The sequence below is a fragment of the Zingiber officinale genome, chromosome 8A (genome assembly GCF_018446385.1).
Source record: "Zingiber officinale cultivar Zhangliang chromosome 8A, Zo_v1.1, whole genome shotgun sequence".
NCBI lineage: Eukaryota > Viridiplantae > Streptophyta > Magnoliopsida > Zingiberales > Zingiberaceae > Zingiber > Zingiber officinale.
The window spans coordinates 42,671,267-42,694,891 of NC_056000.1; the positions used below are offsets into that span (position 1 = coordinate 42,671,267).

The window sequence follows — 23,625 nt, forward strand, 5'->3', positions numbered from 1 at the left end:
CATTCAAGAGTAGCCCTTAAAAAGCACTATTATTTTTAAAAATAATAAATTACAATAGAAGCAAATTTATTTATGTTTCCACTTCGAGTTTCATTCACACGTAAAGCGTAATTGATTAATTAACTAATTAGCTTTATCAACAAGATTTTGACTTCAAAACCAACCAATCGAACTTTACTTATTAATAATAATAATAATAATCTACTTTTCAACTTCTATTTTATTAAAAATATTTATCTCTTGCAACAATAATAAAATAAATAACATTTTTAAATTTTAGGAAATTTAAATTATTTTTAAAACAAGAAAAAAAAGAGAATCAAATGAGGCCAATTGATTGATGCATGGACAAAGCTTTTATTATAATTTTATTTTATTAAATTAATGAATAAAAAAATAAGTGATTAGCCTAAATTTCATACAAATTATAATCTTTTATATTAATAAATTATATATTTTTTTATGTTAATCAAGATTAATCGGTTTGAAAAAATAGAAATCTTAATTATAAAAAAAATAGAAATATTATTACCTTTCTTAATGTAAAAGCTCCTTGATTGATGCCCATATCTGACCAACTTTTATTGACAAGTACTCACAAACCACCACACAAAGAATCCTAATAAACATAATTTTATTTAGTTTTATCCATTCTTATTATATACTATTTACAAAGGTTTAGTTCAATATAAAATTATTAAAGTACTAGAATAATATTGAAGTGATTTTAATTAAATTAGAATAATTTCGATAAATTTAAGTAATTTTTAACTAAATTAATAAAATATTTTGATGTAATATACATTCACATATAAAGTAATATTTATTTGTATTTAATATGGGACAGTAATATTGGACCGTCTGATACCGCCATCATCTTTTACTCTCGTAAATAATAATTTAAATTAAAATTAAAGCAATAAGTTTGCTATAATTATATTAATTTTTTAAAAAATGAAATATTATTTTTTATAATTCAGATTTTAATTTATTTTTATAAAATAAATATATATTTTGCACGCCGTATTTAATGTGGACAGAGTGTAAGTGAATTAATTGATGTGTTTGTCTTCAATCCATCGTTGATGTGTTTGTGATGTTGAATGTGAAATACTAGTTATAACTTTTTAATCAGAATATTATAATCAAAATTTAACTCAATTTAATTAAAAATATTTTCGATTAATTTTTTCATTAATGTAATTTTTAAAAACGAAAGCAATCATCATAATCATTCTTCTTAGTATAAATAAGAAAAACATTGAGTTACTATTTGTTTTTAAACACTTTTAAATTTGTTTAATTTAAAAATAACTAATGTTAAAATAATTTTAAACAGAAAAGTATTATAATATTAGATCAAACTATTTGTTAGTAAAGTTTAAAATTGATCAAACTATTTTTAGTTAAAATTGTTGTCATAAAAATTTTCATTTAATTATTTTTCAAAAAAATAAATAAATTTCTTGTATGTACCTCATAAACATAACATGGAGTTGCCCGCATAAAAGTGAGTCCACTGCGGCACATGGCGGATTGGCCCCGAAGTCGATACCACGACATGCGGTCCTTCGCCAGCTGGCGACACGGCAGCGAGTGTGCTTATCGAGGGCAAACAATTTTTACCTGAAATGACTATACTACCTTTTTTTAAAATTAATTAGAGACACTGAGCTTCATTTATTGAAGGGCCTAATAGTCATCTCGCTAAAGAAAAATGGGTCCATGTTCGGTCAGTAATCACAAAGTTACCTTTCTTTTTACCCATCGACACACCGAAGAAGACGAAGAAGAAGAGTGGAAATGGCGACGAGGGGGAAGGCGAAGCGGACGTCGTACATCGCCGTGCCGTCGGCGATCATCCGATCTCTCTCCTCCACTTCGATTCCAGGCGGATTCCACCTATCTACCCCTCCGAAGAAGCCCTCCCGCCGGTTTGTCCACTGTCGGTCGCTCCTCCTCCTGCTGCTCTTCCTCGCCGCCGCCGTCGGATTGGGCGTCGGCCTCCTTCTCGACCCCATCCTACACTGCCCCCAACTCCGCCTCCCCAGCAGCCTCCCATTCTCCTTCTCCCCCGCCTCCCCGGGAGTTGAGTTCTGGCGGCAGCCTGACGGGATGGGCTTCGTCCCCTGCCTCGACTTCAGCGACGAGTACCGTGCCGAAGGTGCTGCGGTGGCACGCTCGGGACGCCGGAATAAGTACCTACTCGTCGTCGTCTCCGGCGGGCTCAACCAGCAGCGCAACCAGATCGTCGACGCAGTGGTGATCGCTCGCATCCTCGGAGCCGCGCTCGTCGTGCCGGTGCTCCAGGTCAACGTCATCTGGGGAGACGAAAGGTAGCCTTCATATAATCGTCATTTTTTTTTCTCTATTTCTTCTTCTTTTCTTCTTCTTTCTTCCTTATTTTTTCTGACAAATCCTCATCTTGTTCTTCTCCACTCGCTTACACAAAATCTGATCCCCTTTTTTTGGCAAAATTTACCAATTTTGTAGCTCGAAGTGCAGCAGAAAACCATTTGAACCAAAAAATTCCTCCACCTTTTTCCAGGTTACTAGATTAAGACTAACACTAGATTCATCATTGCTTCAGTGAGTTCGGTGACGTCTTCGATCTGGAGCATTTCAAGCGAGTTCTCGCCGACGACGTCAAGGTTGTCTCCTCCCTGCCGTCGACTCACATCATGACTCGGCCGGTGCAGGAGAAGCAAACGCCTCTTCACGTTTCCCCTGATTGGATTCGATCGCGATACATGAAAAGAGTGAGTTCTGATTCTTCTTCCTCCTCGAAGAATTTGAGCCCTAATTTTCTATTTTTTATGCAGCTGAACAGAGAAGGTGTTCTGCTTCTGCGAAGCTTGGATTCCAGGCTCTCCAAGGACCTTCCTTCTGATCTCCAAAAACTTCGTTGCAAAGTAAGCTTCATCGATGGTGGATCGATCGGTTTCAGAGATTTAAACTTTGATGTTTCTCAAATTGAGCAGGTCGCATTCCATGCTCTGAGATTTGCAGCTCCGATCCAAGAGCTGGGGAACAAGCTCGCATCGAGGATGAGAGGCCATGGCCCGTACCTTGCTCTGCACCTGCGCTTGGAGAAGGACGTGTGGGTGCGCACAGGGTGCCTCCCCGGCCTCGGCCCCGAGTTCGACGCCGCCGTCGAAGAGGAGCGGAAGCTGAAGCCGAAGCTCCTCACTGGGCGGTCCAACATCACCTTCCACGACCGCAAGCTCGCCGGGCTCTGCCCCTTGAACGCCGGCGAAGTCACCAGGTAGTGAACGAAAGATTGCATTTTTTTTTGGCTACATTTTCTTGGATTGAACGATGGGCAGCGCAGGTTGCTGAAAGCTCTGGGAGCTCCGGAAGACGCGAGGATCTACTGGGCCGGCGGCGAGCCGTTCGGCGGCCGGGAAGCCCTGCTCCCGCTGACCAGACACTTCCCCAACTTGTTCAACAAGGACGACCTGGCGCTGCCCGGCGAGCTCGCGCCGTTCGCCAACAGGTCCTCCTTCCTCGCCGCCGTCGATTACGTGGTGTGCGAGCAGAGCGACGTCTTCCTGCCGTCGCACGGCGGCAACATGGGCCACCTCATGCGTGGCCACCGCGCGTTCTCGGGCCACCGGAAGTACATCACGCCCAACAAGCGGCAAATGCTCCCCTACTTGATCCATCACGGCGCACTTCCAGAGGTGGAGCTCGACCGGATTCTGAAGGAGCTGCACCGCGGATCGCTGGGCCAGCCGGAGCCGAGGACGGAGAAGTCCGACAAGGATGTCACGGCGTACCCGGTGCCGGAGTGCATGTGCAATTCCACGAGCTCGAGCTCGAAAGCTTGAACAACTTTTGGCAGAGAGATCACCAAATTTCACAATTTTGAGCGACGATTCATAACACTTCTTCCTTCTCTGTTCAGATTCTTTCTTTTCTTCATGAATTTGAGAAGAACAAAGCAACTCTGTTCATCTCTCTTGTAGCAACAACAGAATTAATCACTGCAGCTGTTCATAAATTTCTTTCTTTGTTCGACAACTTGACAAAATGTTGAAGAGAAGAACAATGTAACTCGATTCATCTGCCACTTGATTTCAGATCTTCTGAAGAATCTCATTTGAGCTGCATTTGGATTCACCTAGTTTCAATCCAACAAGTTTGTGTATGTGCTTTCTTATCAGGTTAAACAAGTGCAACTTGCGATCTTTCAAAGTATCACTCTTTATTCACGAAGAACGAAGTGGATGTTTCCGTCGAACCTTGTTATTGGGCTCGATCAATCAAGCCTAAAAATACGAAGAGGATCTATACTAAGAACTATTGCTTACATTCTAATCAAACCCCAATCAGATTGCAGGGTAAATGCATATATAAAGCATCAACCATTATTCTTGATACAGAGGTGAGTAGAGGTCTCCTACGTGCAAACCTCGGTCTACATCGACTCCTCGTAATGCTAACATAGGTTCCACTTGGTACACCTTTGACTAGATCAACAAGGATGTGAGTTAGTCAAGATCCCAAAATGTTTAAAACAGGTCCGACTCAACGGGAGCTCGACAATATTCATCGAGAGCTCCATTATTTTAAGTTTGATATCACACTAATTGTGTACTCAATCTATCTACATCCTCTTTACTAGATTTAGAAGGGATGCTTATGATAGAGAGGCAAGTAGGTGGCATAATCTTAACTCTGTCAACATAGACTCCACGTGATACCTCTTGACTTGGTCAAGACAGTCGCACCCACAATTTTCCGAAGACCATATTGCTTGGCCAAGCCTTGAGGCACAATTGTGTTTGCCCTGGGCCACGACACACACACCATGGTCGTATCTTGAGGCACAACCGTGTCGTACCCCCGCCAAGGGATTTTCAATCCTTTTGACCTATCTTAGTTTTGGGAATTCACCCCTTTCCTTGGGGAATGTTCTCCCCTTTGAGAAAACCCTAAAACCTCTTTCAAGAGTTGTTGTCGATGATCCATCCTTCTCCCTAGCAAGGGAACACCTCCAACAATACCAGAATTTATGGATAAACATTTTTCTTCTCTATATTTCACGTATTGAGTTGTAAAATGTTATTTCTTTGTGTATTGGTTGTGTCTCCCTTCTCCATAGAGTAGATTCTCCCGATCAAGGATATAAGGAGTAATTATGATGTGATGCTGATGTATGAACTATATACTTGGTCATTTCCCTATTCTATGATATGTTTATAACTTGTTCTTTTATACCGCGCCTTGTATATGTTTGACAAAATATGTGTGTGGTGTATACGTATGGGTTATTGTGGATTGATCGGCTTGTAGAGGAGAAGTACTAGATTGTATGACTATGGGGCTTTATGACATAGGGTATCCCTTTAAGCGGACTTTTAAAAGGAGATCATTTCACTACAAAGGAATTATCTAGTTAGAGTTTAATGAGTTTTACCAAGTTAATGTTAGGAAGTGACTTGTGTAATCTAAAGATTGTATGACCGAGAGATCTTTAGTGACAGAGGGTATCCCTTTAACTCGACTCTCTAAGTTATCTCTTTACTTAATAGCATTAATCTAACTTTAGGAAGTAATTGAGACAACTCTAGGGTTGTATGACTGGGTGCCTTTAGTAATAGATAGTATCCCTTTAATTAGACTTTCTACAGTTACTTTCTTACTTATTGGTGTTAGAAATTGATGTAAACTCTCTAGTGAGATATTCTCGAGATCATACCGGTATTTGGTTAGAATGCTATAAGAGAATAAGTATGGAGGTAAGAAGAAGAACAATACATAGGGACATTAACTAGCATCATAGTGAAATCAAAATCCTAAAATCACCTCCAAAGCCAACTTCTCTCCCTCGATCACTTCCTCTCTCTTGCTGTTAAGTATTTGAAAAAAAAAAAAAATCAAATCCACCCATGCCATCCACGTGCACTGCCCTCCCCCACACCCCCCTTTTTTCTCTTCCTCTTTTCTTCTCTTCTCCACCGCTTCCCCACCGAAACTTGCAACCCTTTCTCCTCCTCCTCTTCTCTAGCGGCGATGAACGAGTAAATCTCTCCCTCTTCTTCTTCTCAAGCACAGCAGCCCTCTTCTTCTCCTCCAGCACTTTTTCTCCTCCTCTAGCAAGGGCAGAGAACTGTTTTCTCCGACCACTAGCCTTTGCTTCCTCTTCTCTGCTTCTCGGCAGCATCGTCGGAGCTCCTCGGAGTGTGTCAGAGCCGCCGGACCATCAGAAAAGAGGGGAAAGCAAAGCCCTAGTTGCTGCCCTCTTTTCTAGCCCAACCACAGCAGCCATCGGAGCTAGCTGTGGCCTTCGCTGGAGCTCGCCGAGATCACCGGTGAGAAAGGGGAAAAAGTTTTTCCTTGCCCCTTCACTATCCCAGTAGCCTTCTTTGTGTTCAATCTTCCCTAACAGCCCTAGTTTCCTTTTGTTTCCTCCAACAGCAGCCTTAGCTGCTGTCCTTTTATTGGCAGCATCGTCGTTGTTCGCCGGAGCTTGCCGCAGCTTGCCGGAGTTGTCGACAAAGAACCTTATTTGCTGCCCTAATTTCCAGCAGCCACACAAAACCCTTAGAAGGTATATTTTAGGTTGCTTTTGGTTAAATTGATGTGTAGTTAGAAGGGTTATCTAGATCAGAACAGATGTTGTATTTAGGAATGCGAAGTGGTACGAGGTATCGAGATCAAAATAATTCACTGATTTTGAATCAGAGATAATGTGTAGATTTTAGGTCATTATTATTATTATTAGATAGTATTTTGATTATTTAAGTTATGTTTGATATTGTGTTTGTAGATCTGAGCTCGAGTGGAGCACGGTGACCTGCCGATACTCGGAGATTTTGCTGTATATAAGGTGGATATATCTACTCTTGTCTATTTCCTTGTGCATGAATAAATATATAAATTGGAATATGTATATGTTGTATTATTGTTTTCAAAATGAGGATTAAACTGATATTAGAAATAGCGAAATGGGTTAAAATATTAAAATTATTGGAGGGTAAATAATTGATATTATTTCTTGTTCATATGTGAGTTCATATTGGGATTGATATGGGGAGGGTTGTTTTTAAAATTAAAGAAATATTCGAAATTTATCTTCTGTTGATACCTTGTCTCTTTTGACTTGCTTGACCTTTCATACTTCATGCTTTTGATACTCTATCTGTTGATACTTGTAGCTTTTTATCTGTGGACCATATAATGATAAACTAATAGATTTGATACGAAAATATTACCTTGATTGACCAATTAATATGAAAAGAGAATAATCATGATAAATGGATGAATATAATCATAACGGTGAATTAATAAAGATAATAAATGAAGAATTAAAAAGTGAAGACCATGAGCCTAGCTTTATACCAGAGCTCTATATTAGAGTACTGGACCGCCCACATGTTATTGTGGTAGCGCGGTGGCCGCGGTCCAGAGTACCTGACCGTACACCCGAGGCGTGTTGGCGTGATGTAGCCCTCGGTCAGTGTTTATTATGTCTTCCACCGGTGAGGGCTGATAGCCCGTACGTCAGATGACGTATGCGACAGTTTTATACTCTTAGGAGGCTTTTAGCCTATCCATATGATATTTCACTCTGATGATATTGGCTCCAGTGATTCACTTTTTAGTTGATTTATCAGATTCAGACTATTGATATACATGTTGATCTTACCATGATAACTTATAATTGAGTGATTAAATAATAAGATTGAAAAATTGATTTTATTAATGATGACAGGTGATGATAAGGTGAAGATCTCAAACTCTATCTAAAAATTTTACCTGATTATAGATAATGAGAAGATGATTATACATATATATGTATAAAGGTAGAACTTTAAGAATAATCCTAAAGTTGTAACAAAAGATGATAATTTATTCTACTTCCTTGACTTCTTCAATAAGATTAAATTCATGCACATCTTTCTTGAGTATCCACTTAGCCATTTGGGTAATTTGCTACATTCCTTGGTCTCTAGTTTTGCAGACACAGGGATCCTTTTGGTATTACTGTTGATTTTGGACTTTCATAGAGTTGCTCAGAGATCTCGACGTGCTGATTTTCTGGTTTGTTTTACTTTTGGTTTCGCTGTATTTACATTTTGCACTTTTGTTACAGATGTCGTTTATCTGTATAGTAATTGTAGTCTATGGATAGATATATATATATAATTGATATATTTCGTGGTTATATTGTTTCTATTTTATGTATGTTCCAGCCGTGTGGGCTGATGAATATGTTGTTTATATTTATATATGGTGATGTATGTATGTATGCTTTATATTGTCACCGGTACAGGGGAGATGCTGTCGGATTTTTGTCTGGCAGGGACTCCTCTGGGGCGTGACAATTTTATTGGTATCAGAGCTCGGTTTTTCGTTTTCTGTTCGTGGGTTTTGGCTTTATTTCGAGATTTTTGTTTTCAGTTTATGTACTTCTCGAGCAAAGGTATTTTTATACAAGTCGAGTTGTATCTCTGAGCTATAGAATTTACGGGTCATTCTTTGTTTTAATTATCGTGATTATAAATGATTATTGAAAATTTTCATCTGATTTTATAGGCAATGCCACGAGCCCATGGTCGCGGTTGGGGCAGTAGCCGTGCTCGTAGTCACAGTCGTGGTTACGACAGTGGTAGTGGTCGCGGTCGTGGTCGTGCATGTCAGCGTGCCACTACTACTGATCATGGTTTAGATGAGGCTCCTGTCTCCCCATCTGAGTTGATACCGGGAGCTCAGGTTGGTCCCAGTATTAGAGTTGGTGGTCAGACTGAGGGACAACCTCATCTTGTTGCAGCTCAGGTAGCCGTACCAGCCATTCCTACAGCATCGTTTATTATGGAAAAGGCCCGTATTCCTTTGCTTGCTAGTTCAGCAAAGGATCGTTTTATGCTGTTCCATGGAGGCACCGATCCTTGGGTGGCGCGTACATGGTTGGAGGATATTGAGGCCACTTTTGGATACATGTCCTGTTCAGACACAGAGAAGGTAGAGCTAGCCGCTTATCATTTTCGAGGGCAAGCATCCACATGGTGGAAGATGCAAAAGACAGTCTTTGGGGATCAGATTATCTCTTGGCAGTCTTTTCGAGAGGCGTTCGAGAGACAGTATTTTCCTGCAGCATTTTGTGTTGCTCGACGCCAAGAATTCATGAGTCTCAAGCAGGGTGACCGAAGTGTGCTAGACTATAGTGCAGAATTTAGCAGACTTGCTGAGTTTTGCCCACATGTGGTTGCTCAGGACTCAGACCGTATGTTTCACTTTACACAGGGACTGGCAGCATATATTCGGATCAGGATGTCTGGATTTCCTGTTACTACTTATCGAGAGGCACTTGATCGAGCCATATTTATTGAGATGACTCAGCAGCAAGTCTCTCAAGAAAGAGAAGCCAGCCAACAGACCTCGCAGAGCTCACACTCTAGACAGCAGAGTCGAGGTCGTCGATCTCATGGTCAGGATACGACTAGAGAGTCTTCACGGTCACGAAAGGTGGCCAAAGTATCACAGGGATCTAGTCGCTCAGTTCCATCACAGCGGGGCCAGATATCGGTGAAGTGTTTTCAATGTGGTGCACCAAATCACCTGGCATCAGAATGTCCACTGGATAAGAGTATATGTTTTTATTGTAAACTGCCAGGACATATGCAGAAAGATTGCACTTTGAAGGCACAACATCAAGCAGGAGGATCACAGTCTCAACAGGCTCGACCTACCTCACGACCTCCACAGTCTCGGCAGCAGAAAGGCCCGCAGAGATCCCAGCAGTCTCAGCCACGAAATCCCCCACCTACACAGTCTGCTCACCAGCCACAACTCTATCATTTGCAGTCCCAGGTGGAGAGTGAGTATCACTCAGTACCTCCACTTCAGCAGTATCTGCCAGCTCCATCTCAGTACTTGCCAGCTACATCTCAGCAGTACTTGCCAGCTCCATCTCAGCAGTATTTGGTGGCTCCACCCCAGCAGTACCTGCTACCTCCACCCCAGCAGTACTTATTACCTCCACCCCAGCAGTATCAGCCACCATTATCTTATCAACCTTCGACCCAGTCATACCAACCTTCGCAGGATCAGAGTCAGCCCTCTTCTTCTATCCAGAGGGGTCAGTCATCAGGTCTTGAGCCGGGTCATGTTTATGCTTTGACTCGTGAGGAGGCACAGTGAGTTGGAGGATCTGTTATCCGAGGTATTATTTCTGTTTATAATATTCCTGCGGATATATTGATAGATACGGGTAGCTCGCATTCCTTTATTTCTCCTGAGTTTGTATGCAAGATTAGGAGGGTCCCAACTCTTCGACCTTATGGATTATCAGTAGTGACACCATCAGGTGGAATATTGATGTCAGATCAGGAGATCAAGAGTTGCCCTTTAACTTTTGATAGTCATATCCTTACTGTGGATCTACAAGTGCTAGAGATGACTGAATTCGATATTATTTTGGGTATGGATTGGCTGTCAGAGCATCATGCCACTGTCGATTGTCGAGCCAAAGTGGTGACTTTTCAGCCCTTAGATCAATCATCATGGGAATTTATTGGGATCAATGATCGAGGGGTATCTATTATCTCAACTCTCCAGGCTCAGCAGTTGTTGGCTCGGGGATGCAAGGGGTATCTCTTGTCTTTAGTGAGTTCCAATGTGGATAGTTCTGTCCAGCTTTCTGATGTCCACATAATATGTGAATATCCCGACGTATTTCCTGAAGAACTTCCTGGCTTGCCACCTCGGCGACAGGTAGAGTTTGCCATTGAGTTGCTTCCTGGCACAGCTTCAATATCGAAAGCTCCATATCGGATGGCACCAAGAGAATTGGAGGAACTAAAGATCCAACTTCAGGAGTTGCTAGACAAGGGTTTTATCCGTCCTAGTGTTTCTCCTTGGGGTGCTCCAGTGCTCTTTGTGAAGAAAAAAGATGGATCCTTGAGGCTCTGTATTGATTATAGGCAGTTAAACTCTGTAACTATCAAGAACAAGTATACTCTACCTAGAATAGATGATTTGTTTGATCAGCTTAAAGGTACCTGTGTGTACTCAAAAATTGATTTAAGATCAGGCTATCACCAGTTACGAGTTAGAGATACAGATATTCAGAAGACTGTCTTCCGTACTCGGTATGGACATTATGAGTTTTTGGTAATGCAGTTTGGGCTTACCAATGCTCCTGCAGCATTTATGGATCTAATGAACCGGGTATTCTTAGAATATTTAGACCGGTTTGTTATTGTATTTATTGATGACATTCTGGTATATTCGCGATCAGAAGAGGAGCACGAACAACATCTCAGAATAGTTCTAGAAACTTTACGGAAGGAACGCTTATATGCTAAGTTCAGTAAATGTGCTTTTTGGATGGGTTCTGTGGGATTTCTAGGGCATGTAATCTCTAGCAAAGGGATTTCAGTAGACCCCCAGAAGATTGAAGCAGTTGACCGATGGGAACAACCAAAGTCAGTGCAGGAAATTCGTAGCTTTCTCGGATTAGCTGGGTACTATCAGAGATTTGTGGAAGGATTTTCTAGTATTGCTGCACCTTTGACTCGATTAACTAGAAAAGGAGTCAAGTTTACTTGGTCTGAGGCTTGTGAAGCAAGCTTCCAAGAGCTCAAGCAGAGATTGGTGAGTGCTCCAGTATTAATTATTCCCTCTGGAGATGATGGATTCATTCTTTACATGGATGCATCTATTCAAGGATTAGGGGCAGTTTTGATGCAGTATGATAGAGTAGTAGCTTATGCTTCTCGTCAGCTAAAAGATCATGAGAAGAATTATCCTGTGCATGATTTAGAATTAGCAGCCATCATTTTTGCCCTTAAAATTTGGAGACATTATCTCTACGGTATTACCTTTGAGATATTCACTATCACAAGAGTCTGAAATATCTTTTCACTCAGAAAGAGTTAAACCTTCGATAGAGAAGGTGGATGGAGTTTCTGAAAGACTATGACTGCACTATCAACTACCATCCTGGAAAAGCTAATGTAGTCGTAGATGCATTGAGCAGGAAGTCTAGAGGAGTATTGGCAACTCACAGGGTGGCAGTTACAGATCTAGTTAGACAATTTTCAGAGTTAGATTTAACTGAAGTAGGGCAAACACAGCGTGGTATACTGGTCTCCTTGATCGCACAGTCCCCATTGGTGGAGCGGATTAAGGAAAGTCAAATGGAAGACCAGTATCTCAGATCTATAGCTAGTGAGTTGGAGTTAGGCCCCAAGCCAGAATTCACACGTGATATGGATGGATCTCTTCGGTTCCGAAACAGATTATGTGTCCCAGAGGTACATCCTGTTAAGGAGGATCTTCTTCGAGAAGCCCACCGATCGAGATTTGCAGTTCATCCTGGTGATACACGGATGTATCGAGACTTGAAACAATCATATTGGTGGAAAGGTATGAAAAAAGATATTGCAGACTTTGTAGCTCGGTGTCTAGTTTGCCAACAAATTAAGGCAGAACACCAGAGACCGGCCGGGTTACTTCAGAAGATTGCATTGCCGGAATGGAAGTGGGAGCATGTCACTATGGATTTTGTCACGGGGTTACCAAGGACCCAGAGGAGACATGATTCAATATGGGTGATTGTCGATCGGTTAACTAAATCTGCACATTTCTTACCGATCCGTAAGACAGAATCTCTAGATCGTCTAGCAGAGTTATATTGCAGAGAGACTATTAAACTCCATGGTATTCCCCTCAGTATTATTTCTGATAGAGATCCACGTTTTACTTCGAGATTCTGGCAAAGTTTCCAAAAGGCGTTGGGAACCGAGCTGCGCTTTAGCACCGCTTTTCATCCTCAGACTGATGGACAGTCAGAGCGCACTATCCAGACTCTAGAGGATCTGTTGCGTGCTTGTGTGCTAGATTTTGGGGGTAGTTGGGAGGACCATCTACATTTGGTAGAATTTGCTTATAATAACAGTTACCACTCTGCTATTCAAATGGCACCGTTTGAGGCACTTTATGGCAGAGCATGTAGATCTCCTATCTTATGGGATGAGGTCGGTGAACGTCAACTCTTGGGCCCTCAGAGTGTTCAGCAGGATGCTGAGCTAGTACGAACTATTAGACAGAGACTGTTGACTGCTCAGAGTCGCCAAAAGAATTATGCAGATAAAAGACGAAGAATGTTAGAATTTGCGGTAGGTGATCACGTATTTCTTCGTGTTTCACCCATAAAAGGAGTTAAGAGATTTGGGTTAAAAGGGAAGTTAGCACCCAGATTTATCGGACCTTTCCAGATTCTTGAGCGGATTGGTGCTGTTGCATATCGACTTGCGTTACCCCCAACTTTAGCAGGAGTACATAATGTCTTTCATGTTTCTATGCTGCGGAAGTATGTTCCGGATTCGACACATGTCTTGAAGGATCTTATAGTTCCCCTACAGTCTGAAGCGACATACGAAGAATTCTCTGTTCGTATACTGGATCGCAAGGAACATCGATTGCGGAACAAATGCCTCCGTCTCGTAAAGGTTGGGTGGCAACACCACTCTGATCAAGAAGCAACTTGGGAGCGTGAGGAGGATATGCGTATCAGATATCCTCATTTATTTACCTCAGGTATCAATGCGTCTCAATTACTTTAATTTGGGGACCAAATTTCTTTTAGTGGGGGAGAATGTTAAGTATTTGAAAAAAAAAAAAATCAAATCCACCCATGCCATCCACGTGCACTGCCCTCCCCCACACCCCCCTTTTTTCTCTTCCTCTTTTCTTCTCTTCTCCACCGCTTCCCCACCGAAACTTGCAACCCTTTCTCCTTCTCCTCTTCTCTAGCGGCAATGAATGAGCAAATCTCTCCCTCTTCTTCTTCTCAAGCACAGCAGCCCTCTTCTTCTCCTCCAGCACTTTTTCTCCTCCTCTAGCAAGGGCAGAGAACTGTTTTCTCCGACCACTAGCCTTTGCTTCCTCTTCTCTGCTTCTCGGCAGCATCGTCGGAGCTCCTCGGAGTGTGTCAGAGCCGCCGGACCATCAGAAAAGAGGGGAAAGCAAAGCCCTAGTTGCTGCCCTCTTTTCTAGCCCAACCACAGCAGCCATCGGAGCTAGCTGTGGCCTTCGCTGGAGCTCGCCGAGATCACCGGTGAGAAAGGGGAAAAAGTTTTTCCTTGCCCCTTCACTATCCCAGTAGCCTTCTTTGTGTTCAATCTTCCCTAACAGCCCTAGTTTCCTTTTGTTTCCTCCCAGTAGCCGATACTCGGAGATTTTGCTGTATATAAGGTGGATATATCTACTCTTGTCTATTTCCTTATGCATGAATAAATATATAAATTGGAATATGTATATGTTGTATTATTGTTTTCAAAATGAGGATTAAACTGATATTAGAAATAGCGAAATGGGTTAAAATATTAAAATTATTGGAGGGTAAATAATTGATATTATTTCTTGTTCATATGTGGGTTCATATTGGGATTGATATGGGGAGGGTTGTTTTTAAAATTAAAGAAATATTCGAAATTTATCTTCTGTTGATACCTTGTCTCTTTTGACTTACTTGACCTTTCATATTTCATGCTTTTGATACTCTATCTGTTGATACTTGTAGCTTTTTATCTGTGGACCCTATAATGATAAACTAATAGATTTGATACGAAAATATTACCTTGATTGACCAATTAATATGAAAAGAGAATAATCATGATAAATGGATGAATATAATCATAACGGTGAATTAATAAAGATAATAAATGAAGAATTAAAAAGTGAAGACCATGAGCCTAGCTTTATACCAGAGCTCTATATTAGAGTACAGGACCGCCCACATGTTATTGTGGTAGCGCGGCGGCCGCGGTCCAGAGTACCTGACCGTACACCCGAGGCGTGTTGGCGTGATGTAGCCCTCGGTCAGTGTTTATTATGTCTTCCACCGGTGAGGGCTGATAGCCCGTACGTCAGATGACGTATGCGACAGTTTTATACTCTTAGGAGGCTTTTAGCCTATCCATATGATATTTCACTCTGATGATATTGGCTCCAGTGATTCACTTTTTAGTTGATTTATCAGATTCAGACTATTGATATACATATTGATCTTACCATGATAACTTATAATTGAGTGATTAAATAATAAGATTGAAAAATTGATTTTATTAATGATGACAAGTGATGATAAGGTGAAGATCCCAAACTCTATCTAAAAATTTTACCTGATTATAGATAATGAGAAGATGATTATACATATATATGTATAAAGGTAGAACTTTAAGAATAATCCTAAAGTTGTAACAAAAGATGATGATTTATTCTACTTCCTTGACTTCTTCAATAAGATTAAATTCATGCACATCTTTCTTGAGTATCCACTTAGCCATTTGGCTAATTTGCTACATTCCTTGGTCTCTAGTTTTGCAGACACAGGGATCCTTTTGGTATTACTGTTGATTTTGGACTTTCATAGAGTTGCTCAGAGATCTCGACGTGCTGATTTTCTGGTTTGTTTTACTTTTGGTTTCGCTGTATTTACATTTTGCACTTTTGTTACAGATGTCGTTTATCTGTATAGTAATTGTAGTCTATGGATAGATATATATATAATTGATATATTTCGTGGTTATGTTGTTTCTATTTTATGTATGTTCCAGCCGTGTGGGCTGATGAATATGTTGTTTATATTTATATATGGTGATGTATGTATGTATGCTTTATATTGTCACCGGTACAGGGGAGATGCTGTCGGATTTTTGTCTGGCAGGGACTCCTCTGGGGCGTGACAATTTTATTGGTATCAGAGCTCGGTTTTTCGTTTTCTGTTCGTGGGTTTTGGCTTTATTTCGAGATTTTTGTTTTCAGTTTATGTACTTCTCGAGCAAAGGAATTTTTATACAAGTCGAGTTGTATCTCTGAGCTATAGAATTTACGGGTCATTCTTTGTTTTAATTATCGTGATTATAAATGATTATTGAAAATTTTCATCTGATTTTATAGGCAATGCCACGAGCCCATGGTCGCGGTTGGGGCAGTAGCCGTGCTCGTAGTCACAGTCGTGGTTACGACAGTGGTAGTGGTCGCGGTCGTGGTCGTGCATGTCAGCGTGCCACTACTACTGATCATGGTTTAGATGAGGCTCCTATCTCCCCATCTGAGTTGATACCGGGAGCTCAGGTTGGTCCCAGTATTGGAGTTGGTGGTCAGACTGAGGGACAACCTCATCTTGTTGCAGCTCAGGTAGCCGTACCAGCCATTCCTACAGCATCGTTTATTATGGAAAAGGCCCGTATTCCTTTGCTTGCTAGTTCAGCAAAGGATCGTTTTATGCTGTTCCATGGAGGCACCGATCCTTGGGTGGCGCGTACATGGTTGGAGGATATTGAGGCCACTTTTGGATACATGTCCTGTTCAGACACAGAGAAGGTAGAGCTAGCCGCTTATCATTTTCGAGGGCAAGCATCCACTTTTGGTTTGTTTTACTTTTGGTTTCGCTGTATTTACATTTTGCACTTTTGTTACAGATGTCGTTTATCTGTATAGTAATTGTAGTCTATGGATAGATATATATATAATTGATACATTTCGTGGTTATGTTGTTTTTATTTTATGTATGTTCCAGCTGTGTGGGCTGATGAATATGTTGTTTATGTTTATATATGGTGATGTATGTATGTATGCTTTATATTGTCACCGGTACAGGGGAGATGCTGTCGGATTTTTGTCTGGCAGGGACTCCTCTGTGGCGTGACACTTGCACACTTGCTCTTTCAACTCTCTCTCTCTCTCTCAATCTTTGGTTTTGTGCCGTCCGTCACAAGTGTTTCTTGATTTACCCTGATGGTCGATGGGAAACTTACGTGGAGTCAGGCTGATCATATCAGGCTTGACGTTACCCAGCCTGGTTAATTATCATTTTTTTTTTAGTTCTCGAGCTTTCAAACAATCTTCGATCGTCTAGATAACTTGCACTGTGAAGTTTACTAGTACTTACACAATAGTCCCCATAAATCGATATTTTTATTATTTGGTGACTTTAGCTGAACTTACGGATTGACAATCAGTTAATCAGAATCCAAAGTTATGTTTAAAGCAAATTGGACTCAATGAGAGCTCAACAATATTCAACAAGAGCTCGGTAGCATTCATAAGGAGCTCGGCAGTATTTTGAGCTCTTATGTCGAGTTCAGTAAGGTTATGTCCAAGTCATTAGTATACGTCCATTGGACAGCTAATAAATGGGGGGTCGATCGAGTTATGTAAAAAGGGGCCCATCAGTCTCCCTTCTAACCTTCGACAAGATAACAAGATGAAGCAAGGTGCTCGGTCAAGCTGATCCGACTGAAGAAAACTGATCCAGTAGCATCAGACCTAGCCAGAGTCAATAAAGAAAGTTCCATGGGAGTTGACCCTTCCCTCGATTTTAGCCCGAACCGTTCTAACTGTTCTAAATAAGTTTAGTTAAATTTTCTAAAGCCAATCAAAAGTCTACGCCAAAGAATAAAAATTGTGGAATATTTCTCCCAACTAATGTTTAAATTCTACCTAATCCAACAATCTTATCCCAAAAGAAAATACAATTATACAACAAGCTAAAGTAGAAAAGATTTGAAAAAAATAAATTGAGTTGTTTATTTGTATTTAATTATGTCTTCTTTATTTTCATGGTCATATTTGACATTTAAAAAATATATATATATTTTTTTAAATTTGTTTTTACGTGTTAGTCAACTCCAAGATGCTTCTACTTGAGATAATTTATGAAATAGTTAGCGTACAGATAATTCATTAGGAAGATAATTTAATTTAATCACAATTAAGACTCAGAGCCTTGCACTTGTTTTCTTCATATAACAATGGAATTGAAATTTTAGAGTGTAAAATTTGATTAGTCGGTTACAAAAATAATAAGGAGATATAAAATTTAGAGTATTGATTTGACTACAATATTTTATTATTTATTAATTAAATTAAAAGGAAATAAATTAAAATTTAAAACAGGATGAAGGGCAATTTGGTCAATGCGGTAAGAAATCCACCTGGCTGCGCTCTAAGGGTGCGGTTATGTTACCGGCCGCCGCCCCTGCTTATTGTTCTCCGCCATTTATATATCTTTTTCTCGTATCAACTCCACGTAGTGCAGGCAGCGGCCGATCGGCGATGCGCCGAGGAGGAGGAGGAGCTCCGTTTCGCCATTAAGATCGGAGAGATCTATCGATAAGGGATCGTCTGTAGTGGCATCGGAAGAGGAAGCTCGATCTCGATGGCGGACGAGGCCGCCGAGGCGATCCACTCCGGCAACCAACCCCGGGACCGACAGGACATGAGCTTCCCCTTCGTCACGGATCTTCCTTCTTCTTCCTCCTCCTCATCCCAATCCATGCACGGAAGCTTCTTCATGTACTCGATCAACTGTTTTTTCCCGTTGTATGTAGATTTCATAAAGAGTTTTCTTCTTGCGCACGAAATCAACTGCTCGTGATTTGGGATATTTCTGTAGATGAAGATTTAGTTTGTTCTTTTTGTTCGAAACTAACTCCTTGGATTAGGATGCTTTGTTGGCCACATATATAGCGAAGAAATTGAAACTTTTGTCCTTTCTGGTGTTGTTCGCTAGCACAATAGTCTTCAATTTGGTGAGTAATTTAGGGTTTTAATTTGATGCATATGTGCACATCGGCTAGTCTCGCCCTTGATGTGTACTTCTGGGCTGCAAGAATTGAATCTCTAGTTACTGGATTTATGTTAAGTAGTTCAAGACAGTGGGAACTGATTCGTTTTAATGATGCAAATAGGAAAAGCAAGGAGATTGGACCTTACGATCTAGGAGAGTTGGATCAAGCTCTATTCATGTATTTAGATGGGCAAGATCATTCAGCATCACCTCAAGAACAAAGACGTGAGTTTTACTATCCAATCTTCTTGCAATATTTCTACTGTTTCAAAATTCTTTTCAGAGTTAGCACTACTTTTGGGCCATAAGAAATTAAGAACTTCATGGGACGGAGATCTTGTCGTACTTCCTATTAATTTGACCAAAGTTATTGAGGATAATAATCTCCGACTGTTTTTTCTTCTTCTATATAATCTTGAGTTGGGGTTTAGGTTTTTGTTTTCTTCTTTTCTGGTGGGACTGTGACATGTAACCAACAACCCATGATTATATTGGAAATTCCTGTGCTAAAAGCTGTAAAAGAGAACAAATTCCAACCCCTTTGCTTTCTTTTGGGTGAGTAGAGACTCTGAGCCATGTTCCAGGGTATCATATCATGCCTTGTGGGGATCATATATCCGATCATTTCTCATCTCATGCTTCTGTCTCTCTCTTTCCCTGTCTCACACACAATCCCCTCCTGCAGCAATCTGTCCCCCCTCTGAAAAGTTTTCATTTTTCTGTCATGCCATTGTCTGGAGAAGCGAAAGCTCGTCCAGAGAATTCCCCAACAGGAATTGCTCTCCATGAATGTTTCATTGTTTTGAGGTGCAGTTTGAGGGGTGGGTTTAATTAATGCTTTGCAGGGCTTCTTCGTGTGTGCAGAGACGTTGAATATTTTTCCTTCTCAGCCCATGCATGTACAGCCTTCCACCAAGGTATTGGGACCAAGCTAAGAATTCACCACCAATTTGCTTCACTAGTATGCTACTTAACATACATGATTGTAGGTTGGAATTGGCTCCCAAAAGCCTTCAGAGTTTACCATGAACTCCACCATTAAAGATGCTCCTCCATCAGCAGTTGTCAAGGTAAAAGGCTAACACCTCTCTATACATCTCTCAGTCTCTGGGTTTTATATGTTGAGAGTTCTATTGCATCAGAAGGAAGGAGGCAGGAAAGGCACAAGCACTGGTCCAGATCACGAAGAAGGCCCCAAGACACCAGACCCTAAGGTCAGCTCTAGTTTTACAGTTCTCCTTTTCTGAGTAGAAATCAAAATGTTTGTTGGCAGATATTGAGAAGGCTTGCACAGAATAGGGAGGCAGCTAGGAAAAGCAGGCTTAGGAAAAAGGTCTCTTGAGTTTATTTATAAAAGTATATTTAAGCAGAAAGAAGATGATGAACTCGTATTTCTGCAGGCATATATACAGCAACTAGAGAACAGTCGGATCAAGCTTACTCAGCTTGAACATGAGCTTCAAAGGGCAAGAACTCAGGTATTCCTGACAATTTATCCTTTGTGTTCATAATTTCTCCTCCTATAGCTTCTCAAAGAAAGAAAGTCAAAAACACTTGAAATTTTCTTCTTGAAGGGTTTGTTGTTGGGTGGTGGAGCTGCTGTTCTTGGGGACCAAGGCTTCCCTACCACCATTAGTGGTCTCAGCTCAGGTAGATATTATCCTTTTTTAGCTGAATATGATGTATCAACTGCTACACTTTGATGATACAAAATTATAATTTATATATATTTTAGTGACAACTTGAGCTTAAACTATGAAGAGATCATCTATTTGTTTAAATATTTCATATGATAATTGTGCAGAGTTCCCTCCACATCTATTTTCCTGGTGGAGGGGGCCTTTTTTAAATTGGTTTCAGTAGCCGCCATGTTCGACATGGAGCACATGCGATGGCTGGAAGAACAGCACCGGGTGATGTGCGAGCTCCGGGCGGCGGTGCAGGAGCACCTGCCGGAGACCGACCTGCAGATATTCGTCGACAGCTGCCTCGCACATCTCGACCAGTTGACGCAGCTCAAGTTCCTTGTCATCAAGTCCGACGTCTTCCACCTCATCTCCGGCACCTGGTTGACCCCCGCCGAGCGCTGCTTCATGTGGATCGCCGGTTTCCGCCCCTCCGACCTCATCAAGGTCATCACATCGATTAATTAATTGAATGCTGATAATCTCTGATTAATCGTTACGTGTAGATGGTGTTGAGGCACATCGAGCCATTAACGGAGCAGCAGATAGTGGGCGTCTGCGCGCTGCAGCAGTCGGCGCAGGAGACGGAGGAGGCGCTCAGCCATGGACTCGAGGCGCTCAATCAGTCCGTCTCTGCCGCCATCGCCGCCGACGCCCTGAGTTGCAACAGCCTCAACGTGGCCGACTACATGGGGCAGATGACCGTCGCCATGGACAAGCTCGCGGCCATGGAGGGCTTCGTTAGACAAGTACGGTACCCAAAATCTCCGCACAACATTCACTCTCTGATTCGGCCATTAATTCCAACTGCCGTGCAGGCGGAGAACTTGAGACAGCAGACACTGCAGAGGCTTCAGCAGATGCTGACGACGGCGCAGATGGCGCGAAGTTTGCTGGCCATCGCCGAGTACTTCCACCGCCTTCGCGCTCTCAGCTCGCTTTGGCTTTCCCGGCCAAGGCAACAAGACTTCAACTCCTGACTCCACCCCATCGAGACGGAGACGGAGACGGAGACGGAGACGGAGACGGGGCATGTGTCATGTCCTTGTAAGTGTGTATTAATTAAACTTGATTAATTTGCAAAAATAACGACACAATTATTTAATATATATTTCATCTACTAAATTTATAGTGCAACGACGAGAACTCGAGAATATAAATCACAAAAGTTTGCCAAAAAACATGACAAATTAAACAGTGAGTAGATAAACATTGAGAAACAAACATAAAATGCAACTGTTTGATTGATAGAGATTTGTTAAGGGGGACAATCAATCAGCTTCGTCCACAACCACGGTTCCCAAACCTTTCAAGCCTTCCGCCGGGATATCGGCCACCGTAACCAATGAGTATAGCTCTTCTTTGGCATCCTCCTCCTCGTTCCTCTTGCGTGCGATGCGCACACGAATGCGCCTTGGAACACTGCGGATCCCCCTGCTCCAGATGTGCTTGTTCAGCTTCACATCCACCCTCACATCGGTCGTCCCCATTGCTTTCTGAGCAAACTTCCTGATCTCCTTGATGGCCTTGGGGGCCTTCTTCTTGAATGTGCTGATCATAAGAAATTCAAATTAGGAATCGGTTCGACATTAAACAGAAATGTCAATCCACTGATAAAGTAAACCTCATGGAAAACTGTAACCCGCGCATTAGATATCTTTAACACAAGTGCATAAATTTCCCTAAACCCTATAGGTACTAAATCAGATTCTGAAAAATTTAAGTCGAGCTAAAGAACAAAATCAAGGTCAACACAAAGCCATCATTTATCAGACAATTATAAGTAATTCAACTGCTCCAATTCATAGAGCAAATCACAACAGTCATAAGTGACACTTTGAGATCCAGTTAATTCCCACAATTGGTAAAAAATTGGCCAACACAGGACAAAGAAATAAACTTTTATGAAGAGATCATTGATTACACACACATTTACTGAGATAAGATAAATGTTTGCTGTAGATGCCTTGAATTATTCTGAAACAACGCCTAGTTTGGAAATATAAAGTTGAAGCAGCTCGAGCTTAAGAACTTTCTAACTCATATCTTAGTGCATAAAATCGCAAACTTCCAAAACACTGTAATTGGAAGTGTAAAAAAAAGACCAATACAGAGTGAGGACAAGACTTTCATGAAGAGATCATTGAGCTCGAGTTTAAGATCTTTCTCACTCGTATCTTAGTGCATAATTCAAAATCTCTCTCATCTCGCAAGCATCAACTGCAAACTAGGAAATGTGAATCAGGTGTAATACTGCAAGCGATAACTATAGCTACTTTCGCATGTATAATCCAACCTATAGACCGATAACAAGTTTTAACAAATCAGGCAACACAAGCATCTTAACCGGAAGAGAGGCGAAAAAGCAGGAATTTAGAAAGCCTAATTTTTGATCGCCAGACCGAACCGAGGGATGCTAATCTATAAAATCATACGACAAATTGAGACCATGGGAAAGATCGGCAAAAAAAAAAAAAAAATCGAAGCTGGAAGATGTGCGAGTCTTTGTAGAAGATAATACCATCCATGAAGGCGCTTGTGGAGGTTAATGGTGTACTCCCTCGTCACCACCTCCTCTTTCCTCCCTTTGCTTCCCTTCTCCACCACCATCGTCGCCAAGCCGAAACCGCCGCAGCCGCTTTCTCCTTCCTCGTAAATCGATCGATACAACCCTAGAAGCCGTCTTATAGATGGACTCTCAATCACACAAACACACCCGGACTTTGTATTTATTACGAAGGCACCCTCACGTAAGTGGGCTTGTGGGATCGGTGGCCCATGACTAGGCCTAATTAAGAAAACTTGTAAAAACCGAGAAAAATATCATTTACACCCTTAGTATTTATAATTTTATGCGCCAAAGTTTGCAAAAACTTACCCAAAAATCTCACATTTGACCGTCATCGACAATCAAGAGCAACAATCGACTAAATCAACAGACTAAAGAAAGATCCTTCATCTGAAATCCTATAGAAAATCATATTTTATACAACAACACTTTTAGGTTCGGATCTTCACTCCCAATATCTCTGTCCCTTACCCTAGTAACTAAATGTCAGCGGGAAAAAAATAAAATCTCTTTTCATTTTGGGTAAAATTTTCTAATTCTTTCCTCCCTCCTATAACAACTTAGATATTTGTCAACTCCAGTTTTCCTCCCAGTTTAGATCTCCTCCCTCTGTCGACTTCTCATCCCCTCCCTTCGTCGACTCAAATAGCTCATGCTTTATTGACTCCAACTCCGTCGACTCGAGCTCCGGAATCTCAAAGATGCCCTAAAAAGTTGATTTCACCCAAAAACGACGCTCCATCGAAAAGAAAACCTTTTCATTTACCCGATTGATTTCAAAG

The 23,625-nt window shown here is 41.3% G+C and overlaps 4 protein-coding genes and 1 long non-coding RNA gene across 15 annotated transcripts; 4 read left to right on the top strand and 1 right to left on the bottom strand.

Moving 5' to 3' along the window:
* Positions 1–1,751: 1,751 nt before the first annotated feature.
* LOC122008664 (O-fucosyltransferase 20-like) lies at positions 1,752–4,197 on the top strand. 2 transcript variants are annotated; one of them, XM_042564474.1, is made up of 5 exons: positions 1,754–2,336; positions 2,591–2,759; positions 2,823–2,912; positions 2,982–3,265; positions 3,332–4,197. In XM_042564474.1, exons 1-5 carry the CDS (start codon positions 1,804–1,806, stop codon positions 3,828–3,830), a joined length of 1,575 nt encoding a protein of 524 aa, XP_042420408.1. In that variant the 5' UTR covers positions 1,754–1,803; the 3' UTR covers positions 3,831–4,197. The 2 variants fall into 2 exon arrangements, with proteins under 2 accessions (XP_042420407.1, XP_042420408.1); XM_042564473.1 differs by having other exon boundaries at positions 1,752–2,336; positions 2,823–3,265.
* A 1,784-nt stretch (positions 4,198–5,981) lies between these two features.
* LOC122008665 lies at positions 5,982–8,628 on the top strand. The gene is made up of 5 exons (XR_006119341.1): positions 5,982–6,317; positions 6,424–6,556; positions 6,776–6,835; positions 7,962–8,049; positions 8,545–8,628. It is a non-coding gene; the product is annotated as an uncharacterized LOC122008665 (long non-coding RNA).
* A 5,555-nt stretch (positions 8,629–14,183) lies between these two features.
* Positions 14,184–16,790, top strand: LOC122010725. Its single transcript, XM_042567219.1, has 4 exons — positions 14,184–14,208; positions 15,335–15,422; positions 15,916–16,408; positions 16,648–16,790. The coding sequence occupies exons 3-4, from the start codon at positions 15,919–15,921 to the stop codon at positions 16,788–16,790; spliced, it is 633 nt and encodes a 210-aa protein (XP_042423153.1). The 5' UTR covers positions 14,184–14,208; positions 15,335–15,422; positions 15,916–15,918.
* Positions 16,791–17,997: 1,207 nt separating this feature from the next.
* Positions 17,998–21,399, top strand: LOC122008666 (bZIP transcription factor TGA10-like). 10 transcript variants are annotated; one of them, XM_042564477.1, is made up of 11 exons: positions 17,998–18,342; positions 18,711–18,814; positions 19,454–19,506; positions 19,579–19,659; positions 19,732–19,803; positions 19,863–19,922; positions 19,990–20,067; positions 20,164–20,239; positions 20,453–20,721; positions 20,781–21,023; positions 21,093–21,399. In XM_042564477.1, exons 1-11 carry the CDS (start codon positions 18,179–18,181, stop codon positions 21,252–21,254), a joined length of 1,362 nt encoding a protein of 453 aa, XP_042420411.1. In that variant the 5' UTR covers positions 17,998–18,178; the 3' UTR covers positions 21,255–21,399. The 10 variants fall into 10 exon arrangements, with proteins under 10 accessions (XP_042420411.1, XP_042420412.1, XP_042420419.1 ...); XM_042564478.1 differs by having other exon boundaries at positions 19,735–19,803; positions 20,450–20,721; XM_042564485.1 differs by having other exon boundaries at positions 17,999–18,551; positions 19,735–19,803; positions 20,450–20,721.
* A 31-nt stretch (positions 21,400–21,430) lies between these two features.
* LOC122008668 (60S ribosomal protein L31-like) lies at positions 21,431–22,957 on the bottom strand. Its single transcript, XM_042564487.1, has 2 exons — positions 22,796–22,957; positions 21,431–21,825 (listed from the first exon to the last, which is right to left on the bottom strand). The coding sequence occupies exons 1-2, from the start codon at positions 22,882–22,884 to the stop codon at positions 21,546–21,548; spliced, it is 369 nt and encodes a 122-aa protein (XP_042420421.1). The 5' UTR covers positions 22,885–22,957; the 3' UTR covers positions 21,431–21,545.
* Between the last annotated feature and the right edge of the window lie 668 nt (positions 22,958–23,625).